General features: G+C 44.8%; 1 protein-coding gene across 14 annotated transcripts in view; it reads left to right on the top strand.

Annotated features, from left to right (window-relative positions):
* The window catches only part of SLC23A2 (solute carrier family 23 member 2), a 151,320-nt gene that overhangs the window by 66,564 nt on the left and 61,594 nt on the right, over positions 1–23,162 (top strand). For 9 of the 14 annotated variants that reach the window (XR_004052704.1, XM_030915016.1, XM_030915017.1 and 6 more), the window contains 2 exons: positions 5,713–5,877; positions 6,959–7,218. Coding sequence is in view for 13 of the 14 variants with exons in the window: in XM_030915016.1 (XP_030770876.1) it covers positions 7,111–7,218 (108 nt within the window). In the remaining variant the exon portion in view is untranslated. Of the gene's footprint in view, positions 1–3,129; positions 3,198–5,712; positions 5,878–6,958; positions 7,219–23,162 lie in introns of those variants that run through there. The other 5 variants (XM_030915018.1, XM_030915023.1, XM_030915022.1 and 2 more) reach the window with 2 other exon arrangements.

Consider the following 23,162-nt stretch of genomic DNA (forward strand, 5'->3'; position numbering starts at 1 on the left):
TGCCATGGTGAGCAGGATTCTTTTATCCTATTGTTGTCAGGCATGGGCAAACCTTTCTATAAATGTCTTTGGTCTTAGGGGCCAGGTGATCTCAGTCACATGCTCTTCTTTGCTGTTGTTCACAATCCTTTAAACATGTAAAAACCATTTTTAGCAGGGACCTTAACAGAAACAGGCCAGGTGGTGGCTAGCCAGCTTCTGATACAGATGCTTGTCGCTGGCATTTGGGAAATGTTTGATTCAATCACATTGAAAGAGGTTTGCTCATGGGTTTTGTAACTCGCTATTTAATTGTAGATTCTCTGAGATTTTTCATATCTTTTGATATAGTTATAATTTGGACTTTTCTAATACTTCCCTCATCTTTCTTGGTCGGTGTCCATCGATGGTGGTGACGTTGACACCCCCGACTTGTTCCTGACATCTGTTGTGTCACAGATAGGTTTGATGTGGTAAGATTATTAAACAAAACCACTGTTACATTATACCACATGCCTTAAAAAAAATCATTTATCAATCCACAAACTTTGGAGAACCTTTAATATATATGCCAAGTTCAGCACCAGGGGTGGAGGTAAGATGGTGAGGCTGTGATACTGTTCCTTTCTGTTTCCCACAGCTGTCTGGCTAGGCAGACAGACAGACATGATCTTGCTTTGTTACAATCATCTTTTCAAATTTTACCTTAATTTTTTTTGGTACAGATGGGGTCTTGCTGTCTTGCCCAGGTTGGTCTCAAAGTCCTGGCCTCAAGCAGTCCTTCTGCCTGGGTCTCCCAAAGTGTTGAGATTACAGATGTGAGCCGTCACACTCGGCCGTCCACATGGTCCTCCGACACCATGATGAGGTGGTGATTGGAGGAAGGATTGATGGGAGTCACCCCAGTGAGAAGGGGTGAGATGAAGGGGGCTTATTTTGGAGGGATGGCATGAGCAGGGTCCTGAGAGATAGGAGAGGTCTGTGAGTAATCACAGTAGGGTCCATGAGGGACTGGGAAAGGGGACCTGGATAGGCCCCATAGTCACCTCTTGTGAAGGAATTTGGGTGTCACTCTAAATTAGGAAGCCATCAAAGAGCATGATAATTTTCTGTTGAAGCATCATGCTGCTTACCATTTGGACAAGTGTTTAGAGCTGTCAAGATGGAATGAGGGGCCGGGTGTGGTGGCTCACACCTGTAATCCCAGCACTTTGAGAGGCCAAGGCGGGTGGATCACCTGAGGTCAGAAGTTCGAGACCAGCCTGACTGGCCAACATCTACTAAAAGTACAAAATTAGCCAGGCATGGTGGCGCATGCCTGTAATCCCAGCTACTTGAGAGGCGGAGGCAGGAGAATTGCTTGCACCTGGGAGGCGGAGGTTGCAGTGAGCGGAGATCACGTTATTGCACTCCAGACTAGGGAACAAGAGCGAAACCCCATCTCAAAAAAAAAAAAAAAAAAGATGGAATGAGGGCCAGGTGCGGTGGCTCATGCCTGTAATCCCTCCACTTTGGGAGGCTGAGGCAGGAGACTGCTTGAGCTCAGATGCTCAAGACCACCCTGGGCAACATTGTGAAACCTCATCTCCACAAAAACTAGCCAGGTGTGGTGGCACATGCCTGTAGTCCTAGCTACTCGGGAGGCTGAGGTGGGAGGATCACCTGAGCCTGGGAAATCATGGCTGCAGTGAACTGTGATTGCGCCACTGCACTCCAGCTTGGGCAACAGAGTGAGATCCTATCTCAAAAAAAATTTTTTTTAATTAAATTTATTCTTAAGTATTTAATGTTATTTTTGCCATGGTGAGCAGGATTCCTTTATCCTATTGTTGTCAGGCATGGGCAAACCTTTCTATAAATGTCTTTCGTCTTAGGGGCCAGGTGATCTCAGTTACATGTTCTTCTTTGCTGTTGTTCACAACAGCAATGAGAATACAAGTTAAGTGGCTGTTGTGATGTTGATGAGAGACCATGGGGATGTGTGCTAGGGAGCAGCCGTGCAGGTGAATAGAAGTGCATATGTTAGAGAGTTCCTAGTCCGAGGAGGGTGGGTATCAGCCCTGGAAAAGGAGCTTGAAGGTGATTCCTGCCCCCCAGTGCTCCCTCAAATCACAAGGAGGGTAAAATCACCAGCAAGTCCCACAGAGGCAGTGTGTATAGGCCAGCTGGCCTGGGCTGTGTTTGTCCAGGGAGAACAGCTGTAAGCTGAGCATTTAAAGGACAGTTTTATGTCTTGCTTGTATAAACAGTGTAATGGCAGGTTCAAATTACTGATTCAAGTTTGAATCCTGTTCTACTGCTTATAGCAGTGTATCCTTTGGCAAGTTATTTTACTTCTCTGAAGCTCAATTTCTACTTTTGTAGAGTTTGTGCGCAAACCGAGTAATATTATGCTTACTGGCCAGAAATAACTGTCATTTATTTAATAAGAGGTCAGAGACGTGCCTGGCACACACAGACACTTAGCAACTGGAAAACTGTAGTTATTACTGCCATTGTCGCCATCATGATCTGCCATCGCTCTGCTCCTCCTTCCCCACTGTCGTGTATTAAGGCCAAGACAGTGAGTGGATTTGCTCATTCTCTTTCTCTCTTTTGCAAGGGGTAGGAAAAGGGGCAATGAGGGACCATGGGTTGGCACAGTTTCCCCAGTGTCAGATTCCTGGGGAGATTTTGCTTCTTGTTTTCATACAGACGTTAAACTCCACTCTTCCCTCACCTCTCCTCTTTTAACTGTTGCATTTTGCCGCTGGACCTTGACATTTATGCACACCATGCTCATCCTGTGTGAATAAACCCTCTGATCTCGGGTTGTCGCATACTTTCTGACCTTGAGAGTGTCTGCATCATCCTTGTGCACTGGGGTGTGGAATACTCTCTCCTTTTGGGCTTTTTATGGCAGTGTCCAAGGACACATTTCTTTGTTCAGCATTCACCCCTTCTTCCTTCTTCCTCCATGTACTGCTCTTGATGAAAGGTGCTCCCCTCTCCCTGAGCCCTGCAGTCCTCTTCCCTGACGCCTTTCTCAGAACATCACTGCTCTGTGCTTTCTGAGCCTCATCCTCTCCTGTGCTCTTTCAGGTCTAAGGCTTCAGGATACTCCAGGCACTACTCTGGAAGAGGTGGGTGAAGAGCATTGGTGGTTCCCCCACTGTAGCTTGTGAGGTTCAATTAAATGCGTGGTGGAGTAAATGGAGCACAGAGTTACTTGCTGGAAGGTATTCTTGCCGGGATGGAACTGTCTTTGTTTGTTCCTAGTGCTGGAGATGGTGGTGAGGGGTTTGCTGCTGCAATGGATGTTCATGTCTGGAGCACCAAGATGAACTTAACCTAGGAGAGTAAATTTATTCTGCTTTAAATAATCACATCAGTTTCCTTAGCCAGGCATGGTGGCTTGCACCTGTAGTCCCAGCTATGTGGGAGGCTGAGGCAGGATGATCGCTTGAGGCCAGGATTTTGAGACCAACCTGGGCAACGTAATGAGACCCCATCTCTTTAAGAAAAAAAGTCCCATCATTTTCCCTAAAGTTGATATAGATAAGGGTGATTTGAAAGCTCTGCTGACTTGCTAGATGTGGGACAAAGAGCTTATTGGTCCCTTGAAATATGACTATATGGCATGTGGCCGTGTAAAAATCTACCAGTATTTCACTATCCTCTTTTATCTTCTGAAAAAATAAACTTCTGGTGGTCTCAAGGTAGAGGTCCACTGTGGCTCCTTCAGGGAGATTTTATTTTTAGGTGTGTTTATTTTCACTGTGGGTTTTTTGCAGATTTTGGGAAGATGTTGGGTGGCAGTGGCTAAATCACATTGTAAAAGGCTGATGGATTTGGCTACACAAACATGATGACAACTCTGGCAGCTCAAAAGGTCATCCCCCAAATTCATAAACAAAAAGTGGGGATAAAATGTTTGCATCAAATGCAACAAAGATTTAAAGGATTAATATCCTTAAAATAAAGATCTGTAAACGTTATAGAAAATAGGCAAAAGACATAAGGGGATAAACCATAAAAGAGGCTCTGTGGTTGCCAGCAGACATGAAAAACTCATGAATCAGTGCATAGCAACATATCTGAAAAATTACCCACTTGCACAGATTTTATATATGTATATATTTATATATAAAAATACATATATTTATATATAAATATGTCTATATATGTTTATATTTATTTATTTATATATAATTATATATATATTTTTGAGACGGAGTATATATTTTTCAGCCTGTCACCCAGGCTGGAGTGCAGTGGCACAATCTCGGCTCACTGCAAGCTCCGCCTCCTGGGTTCACACCATTCTCCTGTGTCAGCCTCCCCAGTAGCTGGGACTACAGGTGCCTGCCACTATGCCCGGCTAATTTTTTGTGTTTTTAGTAGAGACGGGGTTTCACCATGTTGTACAGGATGGTCTTGAACTCCTGACCTCGGGATCTGCCCGCCTTGGCCTCCCAAAGTGCTGGGATTACAGTCATGAGCCACCACGCCCGGCCTGCACAGATTTTATGTATTAAGGACTATCAAACTTTGTAGTGTTGTAGTGATCCCTGCAGTAGAGTTTCATATCCTTATTAAACGGCAGAGTTGTGATGGATGAGTTAGGACCTGTATGTGGTGGGGGCTGTGTCAGGGTGGTGGGACCCCTGAGGTGGCATTTTAGGCTCTGCATTCATTTCTCTCTGGATGCTGTGTAAACATCACTTTTTCCTCCAGTTTTTACTGTTAATGATAAGAAGTCTGATGTTAATACTATCTTTCCTTTGTCAGTAAGCTGCTTGTATTTGTATGTTTTTGGTTTTTTTATGACAAGAAGTTTCAAGATTTTTTTTTTTTTTTTTTTTTTTTAAAAATGGAGTCTCGCTGTGTTGCCTAGCCTGGAGTGTGATGGTGCAATCTTGGCTCGCTGCAACCTCTACCTCCCAGGTTCTAGCGATACTCCTGCCTCATTTTGCTGAGTAGCTGGGCTTACAGGCACCCGCCACCATGCCCGGCCAATTTTTATATTTTTAGTAGAGGCGGGGTTTCACCATCCTGGCCAGGCTGGTCTTGAACTTCCTACCTCAGGTGATCCGCCCACCTCGACCTACCAAAGTGCTGGGATTATAGGCGTGAGCCACCACACCTGGCCAGAAGATGACCAAGCTGGAGTAAGTCCCATAGACGTGCTTCTGTGTGGGCTTCGCTATATGCATGTTCCTGCTCCTCTAACTGCCAAGTGTATCCCTTGGAGGACCTGATCTTGTCCTTAGAATCAACATGGCACATCTGGGATGCCATCCTCGGGAGAAGGGAAGTGTCTTTAAACGAAGATTTCACAATCTCAGCCCTCCTGAAATCTTGGTGTGGGATCTGTCCTGTGCATTGTAGGATGTTCAGCAGCACCCCTAGCTTCTACGTACTAGATGTTAATAGCTCTCCCCCAGTTGTGATGGCCGAAGGCATCCCCAGACATTGCCAGATGACCCCTGCAGGGCAAAATTACTCTGGATTGAGAACCACTGCTTTAAATGAATATGGATAGCATGTGAATGAAAATGCAAAATGTGCATGAATATGCAAACGAGAATGACCACCCCGGAAGAATTTGATGTGTGTACCTAGCTCTCTATATTTCACTTACGGAACTTCATGTTCTGGCAGTGGTTTCTTTCGTTTTCCTTTTTGGCCTTCTGATTGCTGAACTCTAAAATTTGTGTAATTCTTTCCCTTTTTTATTTCTTTACATTTCAGTTTTCCCCTGGCTCATCCAAAGTATTTATTGAATGAAGTATCCTATGAAGAGTTCCTTGAACAGCAAGTTCTGTACTTGTATTTCCAAACTACTTGCAGGCCTGTCCTCACGTTTACAGGACAGCTTGGTTGGATTCTTTATTCCTGGTGGGAAGATAATTGGTGGTAAGATCTGATGTCACCCTAATTGGAGTACCAGAGGATGCACTCTCCCCTTCCCACCCCTACCTGTTCGCATTATTTTTTTCTTTATAAAAATTCGGGTATAGCTAGGCATGTTTCCTTGTATGTATGCCATTCCTTGGAGGGATCCTCTGTGCCCTCTCCTTTTTTCTTCCTTTTGAGACTGATTCTCACTTACTGTGTCGCCCAGGCTGGAGTGCAGTGGTGCGATCTCAGCTCACTGCAGCTTCCACCTCCCAGGTTCAAGTGATTCTTCTGCCTCAGCCTCTCGTAGCTGGGATTACAGGCGTGTGCCACCACTCCTGGCTAAATTTTTTTTTTTTTCTTAAGTAGAGACGGGGTTTCACTATGTTGGCCAGGCTGGTCTCAAACTCCTGACCTCAAGTGATCCACCTACCTCCCAAAATTTTAGCCTCTCAAAGTGCTGGGAGTACAGACGTGAGCCACTGCACCCGGCAACCTCTTCTTTTTACTGCTTTTGAGTATCTTACCCTGCTTTTAATTGGGCACATGTAGGGAATTTAGAATTATTTTAATGCCTGTCTAATCATGGTTAATTGGCTGTATCTGCATTGTCCAGTATAGTAGCCACAGACTACAAGTAGCTATCTTAAATTTCAATTAAAATTAGATACAATTAAAATTCACTGACTCATTTGCACTAAGCACATTTCAGGTTCTCAGTAGCCACATGACTCTGTTGGACAGGACAGATATATAATGTCTCCCTCATTGCAGAAAGTTCTATTAGGTAATGCTGGGTTATGAGATATAAACCATATGCATATCAAAGAAGTACCTTAGCTATTTTTTTTCTCCCTAGTATTGTGAAATTTTTGATTATTTGGTTTATTGGTCCCCGTCTCTAGTGGGCAATTCAGAATCAGTGGGTGACTATGAATGAAGGAGTGGGTACCTGAAAACTGTATTTAGGTAAAGTATTTTTTGGGTGCTTGGGGATAATGTGTAGTATTACCTTTTTTCTGTGCAGGAAACTCAGTGACGGCGTGGCCTGTGTTGTTTTCATGCTTTGGGGTGATTTGGCTGTGCTCTTCTTTCCTAGGTGCTAAGAGATGCCGTTTGCGGGCCTCATCTCTGCCTGAGAATCAGGGGCTCCAGACACTAGAAGACCCGGCTGATCCTGGGCTTCTTGCTTAAATAAGCCTTCACTTCCAGCTGCTCTCCAACGGCTGTGCAAACTACTCGCTTCTCTTAATGATGGGTATTGGTAAGAATACCACATCCAAATCAATGGAGGCTGGAAGTTCAACGGAAGGCAAATACGAAGACGAGGCAAAGCACCCTGCTTTCTTCACTCTTCCGGTAATCATATTCCCTGTCTTTCTTAAATCTCTTGAAAGTAGTTTCCGTATGGAATCGACATAGGATTGGCTTTAATGCTTATGTTTTCAGTGAAGGTTAAGGCATTTGCAAACCAAATACTTTATATGTGAGATCGTCTTTGGGCTAACTCTTGGGTTTTAGCTGTGCTCTCAGCCTGGAGTCATCTGCTGGGATTAACTCCAGGAAGGAAGCATGCATTGCTGTTAACATTTTAAATCCAGCCCATTGCTTCCTGTGTCCTGGAGGATGTTGAAGGCTTAATTTTATCTTCAAAAATGTACTCTTAGGAAATGTGCAACCCAACATCACACTCATATTGCAAGCTGGGAGGATGAATGGCTTACTGCTTGGAACCCCACTGTCCGTATGTATTACAGTAGCAGTGTCCAGCATAGAGATGCTTTTATCCGAATAAGTGATAGCAGTCAGATAAGGTGGATTATACACATTCATTTATATTCAGTAAGAACATTTTTTCCCAGATATAGGATGATGATTTGTATAAAGTTAACTATAATGGGTTGGTTTAAAAACAGAAAAATGCTCTTTAGAGAGATCTTGCCTCAAGATGTTTTCCTCTTAATATTGGAGATGTGGTTAATGGCAAGAATAGTATTCTAGGATTTTCTTCTTTTTTTTTTTTTTTCTTTTTCTTTTTTTCTCTTTTCTGGAGACAAGGTCTTGCTCTGTTGCCCAGGCTGGAGTGCAGTGGTGCCCTTAAAGCTCATTGCAGCCTTGACTTTCCAGGCTTAATCTATCTTCCCATCTCAGTCTCCCAAGTAGCTGGGACTATAGGTGTGTGCAGCCTGTAGTTTACTACAGCTGGCTAATTTTTTATACTTTTTGTAGAGATGGGGTCTCGCTGTGTTGCATAGGCTGGTCTTGAACTTCTGGGCTCAAGCGATCCTCTTGCCTCAGCCTCCTAAAGCACTGGGATTATAAGTATGAGCCACCACGCCTGGTTTCAAGATTAGTTATTATTATCAATGTTATGTCTGAAACTATTGGCGCGCCCCGTGGCCTGATGATAAAAGGAATCAACAGTAAGACATTTGAGGGAAGATGGATCTACAGAGGTGTCAGGATTATTTTTTAAGACTGGATCTCACTGTGCTGCCCAGGTTGGAGTGCAGTGGCACAATTAAGGCTCAGGCCTCCTGGGCTCAGGCAGTCCTCCCACCACAGCCTCCCAAGTAGCTGGGACCACAGATGCCTGCCACCATGCTCGGCTAATATTTTTTATTACTTTTGTAGAGACAAGGTCTCCCTATGTTGCCCAGACTGGTCTTGAACTTAAGAGCTTGAGCTCAAGCAATCCTCCTGCCTTGGAGATTGAGTCTTACTCTTGCCTACACTGGAGGGCAGTGGTGCAATCATAATGCAGCTTTGAATTCCAGGGCTCAAGCCATCTGACTCAGACTGTCGAGTAGCTGGGATTATGGATGCATGCTACCAACCCTGGCTTGAACATAGCTTTTTTTTTTTTTTTTTTTTTTTTTTGAGACAAAGTCTTGCTCTGTCATCCAGGTTGGAGTGCAGTGGCGCCATCTCAGTTCACTGCAACCTCCACCTCCCGGGTTCAAGTGATTATCCTGCCTCAGCCTCCCAAGTGGGACTACAGGCTGGGACTCCCAACTGGGACTACAGGCACGTGCTGCCACGCCTGGCTAATTTTTGTATTTTTAGTAGAGATGGGGTTTTGCCACGTTGGCCATGCTGGTCTTGAACTCCTGATCTCAGATGATCCACCTGCCTCGGCCTCCCAGAGTGCTAGGATTATAGGCGTGAGCCACCATGCCTGGCCGAACATGGCATCTTTAAGTACATTGATTGACTACTTTCATCCACACTGTATTTATTTGTTTATTTCTTTTAATTGTATTCTCAGGTGTTTAATTTTACAACTGGCATTACTATTTTCTTTTTTCCTATAATGAAAAATTTTGAAACTGGATTTTCTTCACTGTTGAAGGCTTAGGGTTGACACAGGTTTTCTAGGGGAAGAGGCAAGTTGTTGTTCAGTTGTTCAAGATTAAATTAGATCAACTTGAAGAGTGAATGGGAAAGTTTCATGCATGGGGGTTGCCTCGTCTCTTTTGTGACTTTATTTTGTCTTACAGCCCAGGAGATGATTCACTCTCACGTCCCTTCACTTTGGGGACAAGAACTTGAGCATCTCTCAACCACCTGCCTTGTCATTATGGTCCAGAATTTAAGATTTACTTATTCTAGGTTAAGCTTGTAGTATTTTATCATTAGCAGTTGAGTTCATCATTATATGTGGTCAGCTTCCTCTTTCCTTGTTGTTTCTTGTGTTCTTTTTCTTCCCTTTTAGTTTGCTTTTCATTTAAGATACACTAATAGTCTGGTCACCATCTTAGTCTTTGTACGTCTGGAAATAATTGTAGTTTGCCCTCCACTATTACACGGACTTCTGTGAATGATATACACCAACCTTCCAGCCTGTCCTCATTTCTTTTTAGCTGCTTTCTCTAATGATTTAGGTATCCTCTTCCAGCACTGCCTTCTGGATGAATCCTTCAGTATTTTCCAGTTTACTTATTTTTTTGTATACAGTCATGTATTTGTGTTGAATTTTTATTGCAATATTATTCTTCTAAAATTTTTATTCGGTTAACTTCTGCCTATTTTTGGCCCTTAATTTCTTGTATATATGCGTTTCTTTTAAATGTGACTTCATTTAAATCATTGGGAACCCTCATATACTTATGAAGTCCCTCCCTAGTTCTCTTTGCATCTGGAGTCTTCTGGGAATTTCATCTCTTTCTCTGTGCTCCTGTGGGGTTTGTGTCTTCTCATTATGGATCCAGTCCAGAGGCAGACCCTAGGGTGGAGCCTTCATTGTCTTCTCCAGGGTTACCAACCATGGCATGGAAGAGTGGGGGAAGCCTGCCTGTCCTGGTTCAGCCCCCACCTTGTTCCCCTGCTGGAGCCGAGGCGGCCAGACTTAGGGCTTCCAGGCTTAGCCCAGCAGGTCCCAATGTCAGCCCCATTTTTTTCCATAAGTGTTTTTTTCTCTTTTTCTTTCTTCTTTTTCTTTTCACACAGGGTCTCATTCTGTTGCCCAGGCTGGAGTTCAGTGGAGCAATCACAGCTCACTGCAGTCTTGACCTCCTTGGCTCATGTGATCCTCCCACCTCAGCCTCCTGAGTAGTTAGGACTGCAGGTGTGTGCTACTGGGCCTGGCTAGTTTTTTTTTTTTTTTTTTTGAGAGAGATGGCATTTCTGCACGTTGCCAGACTAGTCTGGAACTCCTGAGATCAAGTGACGCACCTGCCTCAGCCTCCCAAAGTGTTGGGATTACAGGCGTGAGCCACCGTGCCCAGCCCATACATGTTTCTTGTGTGTGGAAATGTTTTTCTTTTTAAGCTTGCCTATTTTGAGGTTTTTCCCTCTGTCCCTGTTATATTTTTTAGGGCAGGGTTGGGAAGGAATACTGCTCAAAGCATTAATTTCCAGATCCAACCTAAGTAGGAGTCTTTGTGAGAACATGGGAGCTGGGAATGTGGACGTAAGCCATAGTTGGGTGTAAATATGATGTTAATTATAAAGTTGATTTAACAGTGGAGCCATTTAATTAAGGATGTTAGGGAATTTTTATCCCAGTCTAGGGCTATAAAAGGAAGCCTTAAAAGGGGAAGAAAATAGTTTTTAAAGTTATGCTAAATTGAACTACAAAGAGTAGGAACAGAGTTGGAATCATGGGATGGAGCTGCTGGGAGGAGAGAGATGCCAAAGATAGAGGTGGCAGAGTCCAAACTTGAGCTTCCAGGATGATTTAGCATCAGGGATGCCAAGATGGGCCTTAGTCTGAATTTCTAAAGCTCAAGATGAAGTCGATTACATAAAAGAAGGAAAACACGGAAACAAAACCTCATCAAAGAATGTTCACAAAGGAATAGTTCGTGGGATGGAGTTTTGGGTTGTGGATAGTTTTGTTAGAAAATATGTTGGCCGGGCGCGGTGGCTCAAGCCTGTAATCCCAGCACTTTGGGAGGCCGAGACAGGCGGATCACGAGGTCAGGAGATCGAGACCATCCTGGCTAACACGGTGAAACCCCGTCTCTACTAAAAAGACAAAAAAAAAACTAGCCGGGCGAGGTGGCGGCGCCTGTAGTCCCAGCTACTCGGGAGGCTGAGGCAGGAGAATGGCGTGAACCCGGGAGGCGGAGCTTGCAGTGAGCTGAGATCTGGCCACTGCACTCCAGTCTGGGTGACAGAGTGAGACTCCGTCTCAAAAAAAAAAAAAAAAAAAAAAAAAGAAAATATGTTATAGGCTGGGTGTGGATGCCCAGGCCTGTAATCTCAGCACTCTGGGAGGCCAAGGCGTGAGGATCACTTGTGGCCAGGAGTTCCAGACCAGCCGTGGCAACATAGCAAGACCCTCATTCATACAAAAAATTTAAAGATTAGCTGGACGCGGTGGTGCGTGCCTATAGTCCTACCTACTCGGAAGACTGAGGTGGGAGGATTGCTTGAGCCCAGAGGTTCGAGGCTGCAGTGAGTCAGCAGTTGTGTCATTGCATGCCATCCTTGGTGACAGAGCAAGACTCTGTCTCCAAAATATATATAAAATAAGAACAGGAACACAGTACTGCCCGTATTTAATCACTAGTGAAATTGCTACCCTAAGTCAACTTTTAAAGTAGAAGACCATTTTGAATGATTTGCCCATTGACAGGAAAAAGGTGAGCGGGCTCAGTTCCAGTGAGTTGCTTCCCACTGCCTGATGGATGGGATTAGTGTGGGGGCAGCTGGTTGGAGGCAGGGGCAGTGGAGTAGGACAGGAAGAATTGGTTGGTCTGGGAGATACCAAAGGCGTGGGAATAGTAAGAACACAGGTGAGGCTGATAGAAGAGATGATAGGAGGTTTTGAGGGCCAAAGAAGGAGATGTTTCGGATTCCCATCAAGATTTTATACATAAGAACCTGATTGGGTGTATGGTGGCTTTGGAGAAAATATGAAGTCTAGGGAAAACTCTTAAGTTTGGAGGTTGGGGAAGATGGAAGATGATGGGTTTTATTTGAGAAGTTGTGGATTTGAACTGTGGTGCTCCTAGAGCCTGCAGGCACTGGGGGTGTGGGACTTGGTGCACACAGCAATCAGGAGAGCTGTAAAGACTCACTGTGACGGCTCATGTGGGTGGTGACTGATCCGTGTGAGAGGGTGCTGCTGCCAGGCAAAGCTGGCAGAGGAAGATAGGGTTGAGGGTCTCACTGTTGGAGATACCCACAGGTGAGTGACTGGGAGGATCATGCCAGGACATTGCCGCCTGCTAGTGCCTTGTTTCATCCTGGCCTTTGCAAATGTAAATAATGAAGAATAGCCAGCATGACAGCTTTGGGTTTTATCTTTTTGTCTGGATCTGTGCTGTCCAACATCATGGCTGCTAGTCACATGTGACTGTTTACATTTAAATTAAATACTGTTAAATGAAACCTGAAATTCGCTTTGTTGGTTGCACTCATCAAGCACTCCATAGCCACACGTCGCTAGTGGTTAGCCCATCTCTGCTTGCTAGTTAGGGCCTTGTGAGGCTGAAACGTTGGCTCTTATTTCCTCGTTTGCCTCAGAATCCAAAGCTGGGCTTTAGGCTGTCAGCTGTTAAGGCATCTAGAGAAAGGTGTGGTGGAGTGCAGCGAGGTTGGGCACCAGTAACCAAATCTGGCTGTTCCTGAGAACCAGGCTTGTAGGGTGTCTCCTGGAAAGGGAGGCGGGGGTGTGTGGCCGATAAGGATCTCATCTTTAGAGATGCTCTTAGGCATCCTGTGTTGGATGAGTGGAGTGCTTCCCGTATGTTTTTTGAGACGGAGTCTCGCTCTGTCGCCCAGGCTGGAGTGCAGTGGCGCGATCTTGGCCCACTCCAAGTTCTGCCTCCCAGGTTCAGGCCATTCTCCTGCCTCAGTTTCACGAGTAGCTGGGACTACAGGCGCCTGCCACCATGCCCGGCTAATTTTTTTGTATTTTTAGTAGAGACAGGGTTTCACTGTGTTAGCCAGGATGGTCTCGATCTCCTGACCTCGTGATCTGCCCACCTCGGCCTCCCAAAGTGCTGGGATTACAGGCGTGAGCCACCGCGCCTGGGCATTTCCCAGATCTTTAAACAAAATAAAACAAAACACCCACACAAACATTTTACAAAGAAAAAGAACAAATCCATACTTAGAAGTAGAGTGTCCACTAGGTCAAAGTAAGAACAAGAGACATGCCAAACCCCAGGACCCATGGAAATTAGATCATGTGGTCAGAGTTTATATCAAATAGGGGGAACATAGTGAAAGATCTTCTTATCCCACAGGACTCTAGTTAGGCAAATTCTTTTTTTTTTTTTGAGACGGAGTCTCGCTCTGTCGCCCAGGCTGGAGTGCAGTGGCCGGATCTCAGCTCACTGCATGCTCCGCCTCCCAGGTTTACGCCATTCTCCCGCCTCAGCCTCCAGAGTAGCTGGGACTACAGGCGCCCGCCACCTCGCCCGGCTAGTTTTTTGTATTTTTTAGTAGAGACGAGGTTTCACCATGTTCGCCAGGATGGTCTCGATCTCCTGACCTCGTGATCCGCCCGTCTCGGCCTCCCAAAGTGCTGGGATTACAGGCTTGAGCCACCGCGCCCGGCCAGGCAAATTCTTGTGTTAGGAAATGCTTAGATAGAGGTGAATGCCCATGGTAAGAAATAGGAACCAGGAAAAAAAAAAAAACAAGAGAAGTCCTGATGAACGATCATACCCTAGGGACATTGATCCCAAAGTACAGACAGGAAGCACTTCCAGAAAAAGGCTGTGTGTTTGCTCAGCAGTTCTTGGACCACCTAAACCTGGAAGCCCAGTTAACAGCCCAAGCTTCCTGTTAGCACAGGCACAGCTGTGACACACACAGCCTGTTGTTTCAGCGCGTCATCATTCAGAGTCAGGGAAAGCGTTTAAGCTTCCTTAAGCTTCTTTAACAGCCTTTGTGAGAATATTTGGGTATCAAGAGTAGATTATTCTGTCTGGAGATATTAGTGGCATGGACTGAGGAGTAACTTTATGAGGTTCAGTCTTACCAGAGAATGGGAGAAATACTCGTGGGTGTTCATAAGAACCGACCACTTCTCATCTTCCCTGGATGTGTGTTCTTCAGAACATGTAATGGGAAGAGCCCACAGCCTCATGTTCCTCCGTTGATTTAATGTGTCTGGTAACCAGCTGCTTACAGCCCAGTGGGGGACATATGGCAAGACAGCCAGCATACCATCAGTGTTAGGTTTTGAATTCCACATGGGTGCTGTGATAGTGTCCATGTGAGACTCTTGCCCAGCCGTATTGTGGGGTAGGCCTTGCCGGTCAGATGAACATTCCCAGGAGAGAGAACATGGAATTCCTAAAAAATGTCTAGGTATAGCAGGTCAAGAGGAGGGAGACTGAGGGCCTCTCAGCTGAGGGTGGGCGTGGCAGTGTCCTGCTTGGGGCGCATGTTTAGTGCAGAGTACAGTGGAGGTGGAGATGAGCGGCAGTGATGCTGAGGAGAGGTCATCGTAAATTCGCTCGTTTTGGGGTAGGAAGTTCCTGCGGTGGGTGCTGGGGCAGGAAGGGTCTGGAGATAGGAAGGCAAGTTAGGGTGCTTATGCAGTCCAGGTGTGAGCCGATAGTGACCTGACCTGGAAAGTGTGGAGGAGAGGAATCCTTCCATTCAGCAGATGGTTATTGGGCACCTGCTTCATGTGAGGCTCTGTCCTGGAATTGGCCTCCTCGTGATGGTGGGAGGAGAAAAACAGTAAAGAAACAAGTAAATATATCAGTCTGTGGCAGCCAGCCACTGATTCTGTGAAGAAAAATAAATCAGGGAGGGAAATAGTGAGAAATAGAATGTGAGGTCAGACAGTGATCATACATAACCTGCAAACCATTCATTAATTTGTCCTTTTAAAAGTAGGAACTGGGTGCCACTCACGGGTCTGGCTCTAGAGAACAGCAATAAATAGACAGACAAAAATCCCTGAGTTTCCATCTTTTTTTTTTTTTTTTTTTTTTTTTTTTTTTTTTTTTTTTTTTTAAGACAGGGTCTTGCTCTATCACTCAGGCTGAAGTGCAGTGGCGTCATCATGGCTCACTGCAGCCTCAGCCTTCTGGGTTTAAGCCTTCCTCCCACCTCAGCCTCCTGAGTGGCTGGAATATGGCACATGCCACTGTGCTCAGCTGATTTTTAATTTTTTTTTTTTGTAGAGACAGGGTCTTACTATGTCGCTGATCTCAAACTCCTGAACTCAAGCAATCCTTCTGCTTCAGCCTCCCAAAGTGCTGGGGTTACAGGCGGGAACCACTTCGCCCAGCCACAGGGCTTCCATTCTGGTGTGGGAGACAGGCAACCCACAATAGAAATAAGTCAAATGTATAGATGTTAGATATTGACAAACACTGGGGAAAAAAGGTAAGGGAGCGGTATGGATGCTGAAAATTCAGGAAGCCAGGAAAGGCTGCACCAAGAAGGCAGCCTTTGAGTAAAGTCCTGGAGGAGTTATGGGAGGTCTGTGTGTGGGCTTCAAGGGCAAAGGCCCCATGGCAGTGGGGTGCTGGTGTTGCTCCAGCAGGGTGAGCATTGACCAGAGATTCTATAGGCCTTGTGGGCCTGACCAGGATGTTGGCCTGAGAAAAACCTTTGGAGGCCTTTGAGCAGAGATGTGACATGCTCTGCCTAGTGGGGAGTAGGCTAAAGAGGAAAAGCAGGAGGCCAGGCAGGAGCTGGTGGCCCTAGGACAGGTGTGCTGACAGCGGCTGTGTCCTCGGTGCTTGCCCTGTGGAGGTCGGAGAAGCCCCCAGGCTCTAGAGCAGACCTGGTCTCTGTGCTTTTGGGCTGGATGAGGGTGGGAGCAAGTCCCTACAGAAAGAAACACCCGTTACAGGCTTTGAAAAGTATGTCAGGAGAAATTCTGACTCTGGAGGGAGGGCGGGGAGGAGCCACAGTGGAGGAAGGGTTGGCTGGAGGTGTGGCCAAGAGCTTTGAAAAGAAGGGGCAAGGTGCTGTCCTGGAAGAGACTTCTGGAAAGAGCTTCAGGAGGAGACCTGGGGCCTGTGGGGCTGTGTCCTGATGGGTGTGCCTAGCAGGCAGGAGGTGAGCAGGACAGAGTGGTGGTGTGGCTCAGAGTTGCGCTGTGCAAGGATGGGGGGATGCGAGGATGCCCCGGAGCAGAGGGGAGGAAGGCAGCCACCAGGACCAGGGACCCATGCTCCTTTATTTCCTTTTCTGTTTCCCTTCCCTCCCTTCTGCCTTCCCGTCCCTTCTCTTAAGACAAGTGACCTTGGCAGAAAGATGTAGGGAGGTACAGTGAAGAAACCATTTAATGGCTGCTTTGGTTCCTCTAAACCCCTGACTATATGATGACAGATTTGAATATGCCCATTTCAGCAGTAAAAAGAAGGCAAAAGGTTTTTTGGTGCAAATACTTTTATTCTAAAAACCAAGCAAGGAAGCCCAGAACATGTCCTTGTTCTTGTGACTTTAGTACCGGGTGCTGTGAAGTTCCTTTTTGTACATCCCTAAATAGAGAATTTGGAGTACTTAGCTCTTAAAATGAAAAGTCACAATTGGATGATAATAATAGTTGTCTGGGAAAATGTTCTTTCTGTAAGAATAATAGATTTTGGGATTGACTATGATTCCGAGAAGGGCCTAAGGATGAAGAGAGACTGTTTCCTGGAGTCGGCCCAGGGAATTGGTTTAATTCTCCTGTTTCTGTAAGATGAGAGTTTTAATATACTGCATAATGGCCATGATTTAGGCAGGGGATGCCCTTAACAGCTTGAAGTGGAACAACCAAAATGAGCACACTTTTCTCTTTTAAAATTTGTAAGTTGAGGGGAAAAAGTGTTAGAAAAGGAATATGCCAATGTATGCTTTGAAATGAAAACATCAAAACGATGGGATGCAAGTGAAGATTTTTGTGCATGGTAAGATATTCTTTTCCTTATCCACTCTCCCGCCCTCTCTGCCTCCTTCCCTTCAAGATGGGGTCTTGCTATTCCTGCCTGTGCCTTTTGCATTTCCAGGACTACTTCAGATTTCCTTTCTTCTAGGTGAATCCCCACTTCTAAATTCCTAATCCCCACCCCCACTAACTTTTATTTGCCTAAGCTAGGTAGACAGGCTTCTTGGTTTTAATGATTAGAGATGAAATATTTCAGACTGATTTCTTTACCATAATCTAAGCCCATAATTCTATTGGAAAAAAAGTTCATTCCTGCTAGGATTTGATAAAGTACTTGAGGAGGAAGATGTGATATTAGAGGTTTCGAGGCAGTAATCACTCAGTTGTCACATTCCCCACCCCCTTAAATTGCCCTTAAAATGGATGTTTTTAAGCATCCGTAGTTCTCCCTAGGTTTTACGGGTCAAAATACATTGTTGGGGTGAAATGGAAGAAGCAAGAATGCTGATATGTTCTTTTACTGCCTCTTTTTTATAGTTCTCATGTGTTCATTTTCTGTCCCTTTTTCACTATTTGTGTAACTTTCTTCATTTACAAGAGAAATAAGTTCACTACAGAAAATACAGAATGGTAAAATGAGGAAAACAAATAATTTAAAATCTCACTAGCCAGAAAAACGACACTTTCTCTTATTTTGCTAGTAACAGAAAATATTTTGCTGATATTTTGGTGTATTTCTTTCGTTTTTTGGTTATGATTGTTGTTTGAGATAGGGTCTCACTCTGTCACCCAGGCTGGAGTGCAGTGGCATGATCGTAGCTTGCTGCAGTCTTGACCTCCTGGGCTCAAGTGATCCTCCCATGTCAGCCTCTTGTGTAGCTGGGACTACAAGCATGTACCACCACACCCGCTAGTTGTTGTTATTGTTGCTGTTTTTAGTAGAAATGGGGTTTTGCCATGTTGCCTAGGCTGGTGTCGAATTCCTGGGCTCAAGTGATGGTCTCTCAAAGTGCTGAGATTACAGGCGTGAGCCACTGTGCCCAGCCTTGATGTATTTCTTTCCAGAGATTTAAAACAAGTGTTTGAGTGTTCTTTTATAAAATTCTCATCAACACACAATCTGCTTTCTAAAGCCTTTAACTTTGTATGATATCATGGCATCTCAATATTATTAGAAACAGAACTTGTAATTGTGACATATAGCAAATCATGGATCTAACTTCTCTACTTTCATTGGGACTTTGGATTGTTTCTAATGCTTTGCTATAATAAATGACAGCCTAGTTTATATTGACCTTAGTGTATCTGATTGCTCTCATTTTGAGTTTCAGTGAAGCCAAACACTTCTGCCAGCATTCCTTGGCCATTTATATTCTTTCATTGTGTCTGTTCTTCTCCCTAGCCCCTTTATTCCTGCAGAGCAATACTGGTGATCAAAGATACTGCGTCATACAGAACAATTGCAGAGAAAATCCCTGGATCCGATAGCAATTTGAGGGAATAGAAGGAGAACCAGCTGCACCACCAGCCAGATCTGTGCCTGTCATTACTGGTAGCCCTAGGACAGGGAGATGTTTCCTCTGTCTCTGTTTAGGGGGAGCAGCTTTTGTTGTAGAAAGAAGTGTCTGTATCTACAGATCTGTGTCCGTAGCTCCGTTCTTGCTCTTTTCACTTTCTGATATACAGATGGTGTTCTGTGTACCTGTGTCAGTGTATAAGGATTATCTTCATTGTTTTTTATAACTGCAAAGCGATCCATGGTATAGATATACCATAATTTATTTAATTATTGCAGATAGACATCTAGACTGTTTCTAATATTTTGCTATTACAAATAGCACTGCACTGAATAGCCTTGCACATAAGTTGTTTCACTTGGGTGTAATTGCAGGATAGATTTCCAAGAGTGAGATTTTTGAGTCAGAGGGGATGTACCTTGGTAAGCTGAGGGGGCTACTCACCACATTGCCCTCTGTTGAGGAATTTCGTCAGCAATGTGTGAATGCCTGTTTTCTTGCATGCTTGGCAGCAGAACATATGGTCAGACTGGGCTTTTGCCCGATTAGTAAGTAGAAAGAGTTTTCTCGTAGTTTGGTGGAGTCTCGTTCTACTGCCCCGGCTGGAGTGCAGTGTCATGTTCTCGGCTCCCTGCAACCTCCCCCTCCCAGGTTCAAGCAGTTCTGCCTCACCCTCCCAAGTAGCTAGCATTACAGGTGCGAGCCTCCATGCCCAGCTAACTTTTATATTTTTAGTGGAGATGGGGTTTCACCATGTTGGCCAGGCTGGTCTGGAACTCCTGACCTCAAGTGATCCGCCCATCTTGGCCTCCCAAAGTGCTGGGATTACAGGTGTGAGCCACCGCACCTGGCCTCTCATCACAGTTGTAATGCATTATCTTCTTATGAGTAAGGTTGAGCATCTTTTCACTGTTCAGGAAGCATGTTTATTTCCTTAGTCATTTTCCTATTGGGATGTTAGCCCTTTTCTTGTTGGGTTTGTGTCCCTTCCATATTCTTTACATTGTAGAGACATGGGTTTGTTATCTGTAATGTGTTAGCAGCTGGAAAGAATGGGAGAGGGCGGTCCGCTTCGGGTGGAGTGCTGTCATGTGCTGCGTGGCCTCCGGATCTGTTCTTGAATCCATCTGGGGACGGAATCCCCAGGGACATCTCTTAGAAACCTCACCTAGCAGGAAGATGTTTGAAGTGCCCAGCCTAGTGCCAGGCAGACAGTAGCAGCCAACAGCACCACCTGCCTGGGGTGTGGGAGGAACACACATTGCAGAGTGTTTCAGCGTGGGCCATGGCAGACACATTACCCACCCGAGCTCTGCTCTGGGCCGGCACGGGGAGAGGTAAGGCTCCTTCTGCCTCCTCTTGTCACCCTGCTGGGGGACAGGTGAGATGCAGCTGGAACCCCCAGGGTGCTTCTGGCTGCCACAGCCTTAGCCTTCTGAAGAAGGTGGCCCTAAGAAGACCAGGCTGGGTCACGCAAGTGGTGGAGGCCGAGCCATCCAGCAGCATCATCTGCACTGGGGAGTTACAGGAGCCGTCCTGTTGGAAGAGGCAGTGAAAACAAAATTAGAGGCTTTGCTGCATGAGCCAGATGCAAGGTCACTAGCGTCATGTTAGATCTGTCTGCTGCCGCATCTTTTAGAGATGATGTAATCTAAGATTGACAAGCTTTGGGTGTTTAGAATATGTTGTACTATACTCACTTGAACTTATTTTTTATCGTGGTTAATTTTGAAATTTCTAATAATATTGAAAGTAGGTGGGAATTCTTCATGTTCATAATAAAGGAGCTTGGAGTAAAGGCTGGGAAACACTAATCTATTATCTTTACTCTGTATTCAAAACACATTTTAATTGTGGAGTAGATTTGGATACAAGAGGAAATAATGGTGTGTGCACGCATTGAGAAGAGGGATTGATGACAGTGTGTGTTACCTTTCTGTTAAAAGAATAGAAAGCGGAAATCTGGGGAACGATTACTATTCTGAAAGTGATTGGCTTAGTATAAAGGGGTTTTCTTAGTGGCCAGACATGTTACAGTGTGGATGAATTATGACCACATCCTGAATAAGTGAGAAATTGAGTTCTGAACACTCTCATAGGAGGTGTGGGGTTTCGCAGGTTCCAGTGCCCTCCGCTTGACAGGTGTCAGTAAGCAGCACATGCACTGTCACTTCTGCTTGAGAAATGTGGGTACATACAACTGTCAGTTTTGCCTGGCACTGCTGTGTTACTGACACCCCTAGGCAATGACTTCTGTCACTCCTGCTTCCTACACCTCTGACCATCTCAGGAGAACTGTTTAGAAATAAATGCTTTAATACCATTGTCTTAGTTTAATAGAAATAAAACACAAGCAAAAAAGACATTGTATTTATTAAGCAGTGGATACATTTCCACACTCAAAGTCAAAGTGTAAGACTTGACTCTGAGTGTGGAAATGTGTCCATTGTTCAATAAGTACAGTGCAAATGCAATTGCATTTTGGAGACAAACAAAATCATCTGGTTAGGCAGAGAAAGCCTCCTTTCATAGCTAATTGAGTGATTGTACAATATTAGTTTAAGAGACAAAACTTAAGGCCATGAGTTAGTTTAAGACAGTTTTGGAGAAGAAAGGACATCTTGTTCCCAAAAGGGTTATACTAATCTGCTGGTATTTTTATAAAAACTTGATCAATTTCCTGAGGTGAATGATGCCAAGATTCTTCTGTTATCTATTAGTTACCCAAAAGAAAACCAGACTTTATTAAGTTTAGAAAGCTTCCCAAGACGTGTTTTATTTCCCAGTTAAAATAATATTTACAAGTTCCAAAATAGGAAGCTTTGATACTACCATCAACGTTTTAATCCTTTTCCCATAAAAACATTCAGTCCTCAAGAACTGAGTTTTACCGTTTGATTTTTAAAATTAAATTTTGCATTAAAAGTAGACCATTAGAATATCTATTTTAATAAGCCAAAGGAAAAAATACTAGTAAAATAGACTAGTACTTGCAGTAGAACTCTTCATCTGTAAGAATCATTTAGGCAGCCCCCTGCACGCAAACAGATCAGAGACCAGCCAGTAAGAGAAGAACATTTCCAGCTGGTGTCCCCATCTAATTACGGGCTTCCTTAGAGGATAGGGGTAGCATGGAGAGAAGAGCTACGTCTCAGCTGTGCAACAGGAGGGTAGCAGGGGGAGGCTGGGCTCTGAGGTCCCCAGGGACAGCTGGACCTGAGCAAACCATAGGTTATCTAGGTCAGTAGTATTTACAGTTAAATAAACTTCCTGGACTAGCCTGGCAAAGTAAAGCTTCCTTTTTCGGATGATTTCTGTGGGTCAAACACATTTTGAATTGGCTTACAAACACCACCCCTACCTCCACCAGTCTCTTTGGGACTGGCACCTCCGTCCACCCAGCTTCCCAGCTGAGAAACCCAGACAGGAGCCCAGACACTTTATCCCCATGCCCCCTGCTGTGCTGTGATGGTATCTCTCTCCTGTACTCACCACAGAGCTCGATCCAGACAATCTTCGGAGGGCATGAAGTCCACATCATTGCTCTCCTCTGAAGCTGACCGTCTTTCCCAGACCGCCGTTAACACCTTGGCCCAGCTACTGTCTCCTCGTGTGCCAAAGAGTCATTCCATTACCCCACCCATCCACTCTCCTGCTGCACTGAGTGGCTGTCCAGTGCAAGCATCTGATTGTGGCACTCCTGCTCTTGGCATTTCATTGTGGCTACTGACTGCCTCCTGTGTAACAGCAGAATTCCTTGGCGGGGCACTCAGTCTGGACTGAGCTCCTGCAGGGAGGCAGGACTGCATTCTCACTGCCTGAGATACAACCACAATTTGTTGAATGAATGAATATGTGAGCTTTTTTTCTAGGCTTCGGAGTGTCTACATTTTATAATACAGATGTTCCTTGACTTACAACAGAGTTACACTCCTAAAATGCACTTAATACACCTAACCTACTGGCATTTCATAACTTAACCTCACCTACCTCACATGTGCTTAGAACCCTTACATTAGCCTGTAGTTAGGCAAAAGCATCTAACACAAAGCCTATTTTATGGTAAAGTGTTGAATATCTCTTGCAGTTTCTTGAATACTGAAGTGAAAAGCAGAGTGGTTGTATGGGTACTTGACAGTTTCTACTGAATACGCACCACTTTTGCACCACTGTAAAGTCAAAAAATCCTAAGTTTAACAATTGTAAGTTGGGGATCATCTGTACTTATTTGGTGTGTATAAGTAGGGAATGGAATATGTCAGGGGAGCAGTAGGAATTGCTGACTCATTCCAAAATCTATCTTCTTGGTGCCATGTATACAGATGATTTTTTTTTTTCATGTATCGAGGTGAAGTTTGCATAACATGAAATTAAAGTGAACAATTCGGTGATATTTTACACACTCACAGTGTTGTATAGCCTCCTCCATTTTGTTCCAAAACATTTTCATCTCCCGCAAAGGAAACCCCATACTGGTAAAGTTGCTG

Source organism: Rhinopithecus roxellana, chromosome 13 (assembly GCF_007565055.1).
Source record: "Rhinopithecus roxellana isolate Shanxi Qingling chromosome 13, ASM756505v1, whole genome shotgun sequence".
NCBI classification, from domain to species: Eukaryota; Metazoa; Chordata; class Mammalia; order Primates; family Cercopithecidae; genus Rhinopithecus; species Rhinopithecus roxellana.